Source organism: Echiichthys vipera, assembly GCF_963691815.1.
Source record: "Echiichthys vipera genome assembly, chromosome: 21".
Classification (NCBI taxonomy): Eukaryota; Metazoa; Chordata; class Actinopteri; order Perciformes; family Trachinidae; genus Echiichthys; species Echiichthys vipera.
Window position 1 is genome coordinate 14,010,482 of NC_139846.1, and position 7,031 is coordinate 14,017,512.

Here is a 7,031-nt window from a genome sequence, read left to right on the forward strand (position 1 = left end):
TTGCAGGTAAAGCTTTAAGCCCCACAAAACAGACAACATATTATAAATAACTTTAGACACAATTTTGCGAACAATTTAAATTATGATGAGCATTTTTAAATAAGCCTATTATTGAACAACATTTTAAAGCTGCATGTACATAAAGAAAACCCAAGAGAGCCTACATTATTGCAGGCCTTATTTATTCTCACGGTAATACCACAATGTTCCTGTATAGATGCAGTCTTTTTGTGATATTAGTATCATTACAGACAAAGAATAGTTGTCTTTATCAGGATTCAGTGAGTGCAGTTCAGCTCAGATAGACTACTTCCAGGGCCGATATTCTGGGTTTAAAGCAGGTAACCCGGTGTAAGGGAAGTTTTTCTGTGTTTTTGGATTGTCCTTCACTGGAAACACGGAGTCCTCCTGTAATCCACCCCCTGGAGAAGACGAAAGAACTGTGCTGTCCAGGATTTGCCTGTCTGCAGAGCGAAAAAATGGTTCAATAAAATAACCAGCACAAAAAAACAACAACACCACATAGCCTGTAACCAACTGCATTTAAATACATACATAATAATATATAATAATAATATATATATTATATAGGCCTATGTACTGCCATAAAAAGACACCCACAGTTGTGTTTCTGATTTCATCTGATTACAATTAACTTTCTATCCCTCTGAATATTTGATTCGATTTTCACATCACCACAATTAACCTTGAATTATTTATATCCACAACATTTTTTTTAAAAAAGGTAAAAACTTAAGGTGAATCTGAACAATCGTTTCTTACTTTGGTGATTTTTCATGTGATATTTCAGCTCCTGCTCGTCTTGAAAGTGAGCTCCGCACAGGTTGCAGGGATGGGGCTTGTCCTTGGCGTGGGTCCGCCGGACGTGGCTGTCGTGTGCGGCGTGGGAGGCGAAGGCCTTCCCGCAGTGTTTGCACTTGAAGGGCCGCTCTCCGGAGTGCTGGCGGATGTGTGTGCGCAGAATACTGGAGGCAGTGAAGGCCTGGAGGAGAGGGAAGGAAAACGAAACACTGAGTATATATATTAATATTATATTAATATTTACATCATTATATGTGTTTTGGGGTTTTTTGATTCACAATGTCGGCCACTAAGGGACACATCTGAGAAGGTGGAGGGTTTTAACATCAGTACATTGATTTGGATTGGTTTGGCTCCTTTGTTTCTGTTTCTATTTAATAAAGCAATTTAAGCAAATGGGGGTTAAAGTGTCTCCAATTGCATTTGGCCGTTTAATGACTGTATGCAGAACCTATTGGTAAAATAAACAAACAAACAGGAAGCCAACAAACACCTCCTCGCACTCATAAAGTGGCTGTGCCCTCTGGTCTCGTGGCGTTTCGCGTAAATGGTCCCAGATAAGGAGAAAGGGGACTGGGTCACACAAGACCTTCTCAGGATGCGTAAAAAAAGGGGGGAGGACAGAAAACAAAAACGTCTGCCCATTCACGGGCTGTGAATTAAAAGTATAATCTCTGCAGACAAAAGGGTGGGTGTACATCTGGCGATAATTAGCATCTAAGTGTCTCCTCGGAGCGTGCCCGGCGAGAGGGACAATAACGAGGCGCTCGAGCTAAATGCACCATGACACGAGGACGCACTAAAAGGATCCGAAATAAGGAAGAGACGCGAGCCGGAGTACAGGAGGGCCGGCACATGCAAGCGTTCGATACTGCTATTATTTCAAGTTTCGTCTCTTCTGCTCATTATCATCGATGTGACTTTTTTATTTTTTTTAAACTGTATTCAAATGTTACTGAATATTTAAAGACAATTCGTTTTAAAAGGCTCGCAAAGTCAAAGTCCAAAAGGCTATAATAATAATAATAATAATAATAATAACAATAATAATAATAATAATAATAATAATAATAATAATAATAATTAAAAATTTTAAATTATTATTATTATTATTATTATTGCTTTGGAGAAAAAGGAAACAAAAAGGCTCCTTACCTTGTTGCAGTAGACACACTTGTATGGCCGCTCTCCAGAGTGCACACGCATGTGTTTGTTGAGACTGGACGACTGGGAGAAACTCTTTCCGCACACTGAGCACTGCAGATCAGACACATACACGTATGAGTTATTTAGTCAATTGTTTATATTAGTCATATTTATTTAAAACAATGGAAGACACGCTAACTTAAACTCATTAAAATGTTTCTCCACATTGATATTGTTCTACAAGGTAAAACAGAGTTCTATTTCTAAGGGTCTAATAGTTTAAAACAAAAAATATATTTTTTAGGTTATACGGCTTCCACAGTATACATAATGTCTTACAGTAATTTGCCTTTTTAAGAGGCCTAATAAAAGTCTGATGCATCCGTTTCTACGTGACGCAGCGGGGAGCTGTTCTTTCAGCACCACGTCAACTTCTGCATCGACTTTTTCTGCGCGATGCAGTGATGTGGCCTAATGGTCCGCAGCAGCACGGGGGTGGATTCTCCTGCACTTAATGCAACAGACATGCACGCGCAGCATCCCTACCTTGTGAGGCCTGTGTTTTTCGTGCACGTGCAAAATGTGGATCCTTAATCTGTCTCTCTTCTCGAAGGATCTGTTGCAGAGGTGACAGGGGAACTTCCTGTCGCCCTGATCCACGCAGCGCGTGTACTTGAGATGTTTGTCTCTGTAGTATTTGTATGCGAACACCTTCCCGCATCTGTCACACTTGAAACCCTCGCCGGTATCTGGAGGAAATTAAAGAAATGATATGTTTAGAACCTGGCCAAAGTAAAAGTGAAAGAAAGTGTGGTCGATTGGAGCAGGTTTTAGATTCTGACCTTCGGCGGCAGGGAGCACGCTGCTGTCCTCTCTGGTGTCTTTCAGAGTGAGAGGGATACCGAGGAACTGCATGTAGCAGTCTCCATACCACACCAGCAGCTCCTGTCCGGGCCGGATGTCTTTGCAGGCCTCATAGAAAATCTGACCCTGGACCTGCACAGCGATTAGGTTCTGCTCCTCTGGGAAACGAGCACACTTCACTAAAGACATCCAGTTTCCTGAGCCTCCCCTGCCGTCTACGAAGTGACTCAACCGGCCGTTTTCAAACACCTGAAGGAGAACAAAGGTTGTTTTTTTTCTTTGCATTAGTTCAGAGTTCTTCTCTCGATGGGCTAGACCACAGTTGGAACAAGACTCCGGGGATAGTTGCATCTCTTTATTACCTCCCACATCAGAGTGTTGTCGTCGTATGTTTTGATCTCGCTGGTATTGACCAGTTTTCCTTGGAAAGGTCCGAAGCGCGTTCCTTTAGGCACGCTGCTTTTGTCTGAGAACACTCCACAGTGGGACACGTTTCCCCACGCTGCCTGGGCCACGGTTAAGCCTGCAACACACGCGTGCAAAACAGCGTCACTTTTCAGCCGCGCCACTATCAATCCAGAGACGCGGAGTTGAAAGGGATGTATGAAAAAACAACAAAAAAAGTTGGAATAACTTACCATCTGGGAGATCAAGTGTTTCTTTGTCCAGTGGGAGAATGCGAGAGTCAGGCACTGGGAAAAGGAAACAAGCACAAATGAGCAAAAGGGGGATCAACTCTCTGGTTCGTTCATCAGATTTCTCTGGGGAATTTAAGCAGGTATCGGTGACTATAACTGAATATTATTATTTGTTAAAAATGATAAGAAATAATAGACACAATCAGCAGACACATGCCCTTATGTTTTAGGACATTTCTGCTTGCAGGACAGGTCAAACCAATGCCAGAGCACCGTTTTATATTTTCACATAAACCTAAATAAACAGTCTCACCTGACTTTTCCGGCAGGGTCAGTCCGGATATAGCGTGCCCCACGCTGCGCTCCTGGCTGCCGGAGTAACCGTAGAGCACCATGAACAAATCATCCTCGCTAAAATTATAACAAGTGCGCGTTTTTTCTGACGACAGCTCCGCGCTCCTGAGGCGAAACAAACTCTCTTTAGGCGGTGAGGTGGCGGAAGAAGAGGGGCAGGAAGACCTCTCACTGGACGGGCTGCTGAAGTCCGAGGACAGCGGGCCGGCGGCGTGCTCGGTCACCACGGCAGCCAGCTCCTCTGATTTGGAGTAGAGCGGGTGTCCGGGCAACATCTGGCTCAGGTAAGGGATGCCAGAGGCGCTCAACATGTGTTCGTGCAGGACCGAGGCGTGGTGGTGGTGGAACTGAGGGGCGCCGCCGTGCAGGTTGAGCGGCAGGGACGCCTGAGTGTCCGACACCAGGCGACCGAGGGACTTGAGAGGGTGGAGGAGGCTGTGCGTCCGCGGGAAGAAGTCCACGTAGTGATGGTGGTGGTGCGGGCCGGGGAGAGGGGCAGGGTAGAAGCCTCGAGCGGGACTGGCTTTCAGCATGCCTGCTTGGTAGCAGCTCTTGTCCTTCAGCACTACAGGGATGCTGGACAGGGACACCGACATGACAGCACCGAGGTGAGGCAAAGGTTCAGATGGAGAGTTTCCTTCAGTGGATGAGAGAGAGAGAGAGAGGGGGGGGGGGGGGGGGTTGAGTTATAAAAGTTTAATGCAAGACATCTAAAAAAGGAAACATGACATCAAGAGAGGCTGACCACACCTGAATTAGTTCTTTACATTTACTTTGGTAATTCCACCCTTTCTCCGAACAGAGGTGAACTAATGCTGCAAACTTAGTGTAGTAAAGTGGATAACCCCCAATGAAACCACAGGGAATGAAGACACGGGAATACCAGAAACAGAACAAAAAGGCTGTACATTCATTATTGAGAACTGAAGACACACATTTCCCCCATTAATAATATTTGTTAATATGTCTACAATGATAAACATGTATTCAGAATATCCGTTTTAAAATTAAAACCTCGCCCAAATATCGAATAATAAGTCAAAGCGACCCAAACTGGACAGCCGATTTTGCAATATATCCAGCTGAGAGGTCACACATCAGATATCCATCAGGATTGAAATTGCCGGCTGGAATAAGGTGTGTTGTTTTAGGAACCGTTTCCCGATCAGCCAGTAAATAGAGGGACCAATCAGGGTCATGACACTCATTAAGGAACAGTCGGCCGGAGCAGAGGTCAGCATTAATGAAGCATTTTATAGACTTGACAATTACCGTCGTTGCAAAAAAAAAGACATGAGGAGGGTTTATAGTTGGTGCATTTTGTGGGCTAAAGGAAATTATTACGATTAAGAAAAATAAAACAAGAAATAAAGATTGGAGTATCATGCATGTGCGTAATTTCAACCCTACAGTATATGAAAGAACCTTCTGTGTTAATCCTGTAGTTTAATTTGAAATACAAATAGGCCCGTCACATAAAAGAGTGAGTCACAACAAAGTCAAGACTGTAAATTCCTATATAGGCTAAAAATCTAACATACATTGAAAAAGGGAGCTTACCTTGTTAAATAAATGAGATGCTCCACGGTGAAGTTGTCTTTGTCATGTCCAGGCTTCAGTTTCAAACAACAAAGAATAAAGAAATCAAACACAACCGACAAAAGCTCCAGTTTGTGCAGGTCTAAACTTCAGAGTGCGTGTGTGCTGCAGGGACCTGTATGACGGGGTGCTCTGTGGTCCGCTGCAGATGCTGCCCAGCACCTTCTTCCTATTGGCCAGGAAGCTCAGCTCGACCCCATGCATCTCAATGGTCCCGTAGGAAGAGATCTTTTTTTCTAAGGGACAACCCACCCCGTTAACTTCTCCACAACAGTCTGCTTTCTCTGCTTCGACTGAGAGGTTCCCAAACATTTCCATACGAGGACCCCCCGCCCCCCAGCGCGCGCGCGCGCGCACACACACACACACACCCGATAGGATTGTCTCAGAGGGACCCCCTGTGGAGTGAAGATGTGTGCTGTTATGACTTGGATGTGGTGAATTAGGAGAAGAGAAAAGAATGGTCCTTTATCAGCTGCATCTCTTTCTCTCTCCCACTGCACCTATAGAAAAAATGGGAAAAACTGAAACGAATCTCTGCTTTGGTACTTAAGACTATGCTTGTATGGATTTTATAGGTATATATATATATATATATATATATATATATATATATATATATATTACAATTATATTGTAAGCTTTCATTGTTTAAGTTTTGTCCTATTTTAAATGTATTTTCTTGTCACGTTTTGAATAAAGGCTCATCTAGGGTTGGAGCTATGGGCAGACTGCTGGTAGGCTGTTATTGGTCCATATGTATATTCATATAAAACATTAAATACATAATAAACGTATTGGGTTCAGTAATCTTTGGGCTATTCACATTACATCACAGTAAAAAAAAAAACATGACATGAAAGACATGCCAAAACCCTAGGCAATCCTTAATTAGGTTATTCCTAATGCTTTAATATCTTAAAAATGAATTGTTCCAATGTTAAATTGTATCTACTTTAACATTGGTCCAGAAAATAATTGTTTCAAAAATATGTATTGTATGTTAGTTGATGGTTTCTAGTCTCTAAAGCTTCATATATGGCTTTTACATGTTTTTCCAACATGTAAAAGCCATATACGGAGGGCTTAAATATGTTTTTAACTTTCAATCACATGAAATAAAAGTCACTCAATTAAATACTGCAATAACAGAATTCTTTATTTACAAGGCAAATAGCATCAGCGAAGCCATATTAGTTCACAACTTGCATAACTGTGGTTTTAACTTCTCTTGTATATCTAATTTTGCATAAAACGCTCACACACACTAGGGGTACAAAGGTGGATGCGGGTACAGTGTGATTCCTGTGAACAATGCAGAAAAAAAAATATCTGGGGGAAAACACAACGAGTAAGCTTTCTTCAGAAAGTCCATATAGTATATTACATATTGCTTCAATATCCCTATGTATCATCTTTTCCATACAAACAGTGGGGGGGGGGGGGGGGAATGAAATAAGAGTGTTCAACCCAACACAACAGAGAGCATAATGAGGGACAGTTCAACTGTGTCCAAGTCTCCAGCAACTGCCATGAGCTGAGCGATGACACACCCATTCAATATTGTACACGAGTCATTATACAAATTTATACAGCGGTGTAATGTAC

At 42.6% G+C, this 7,031-nt stretch overlaps 1 protein-coding gene across 1 annotated transcript; it reads right to left on the reverse strand.

Moving 5' to 3' along the window:
* Positions 1 to 306: 306 nt before the first annotated feature.
* prdm14 (PR domain containing 14) lies at positions 307 to 4,420 on the reverse strand (the record flags this gene model as incomplete). The annotated part of the gene is made up of 8 exons (XM_083936085.1): positions 307 to 464; positions 784 to 1,003; positions 1,978 to 2,079; positions 2,515 to 2,717; positions 2,811 to 3,081; positions 3,195 to 3,355; positions 3,471 to 3,524; positions 3,784 to 4,420. The coding sequence occupies 8 exons, from the start codon at positions 4,418 to 4,420 to the stop codon at positions 307 to 309; spliced, it is 1,806 nt and encodes a 601-aa protein (XP_083792211.1).
* Positions 4,421 to 7,031: the final 2,611 nt, after the last annotated feature.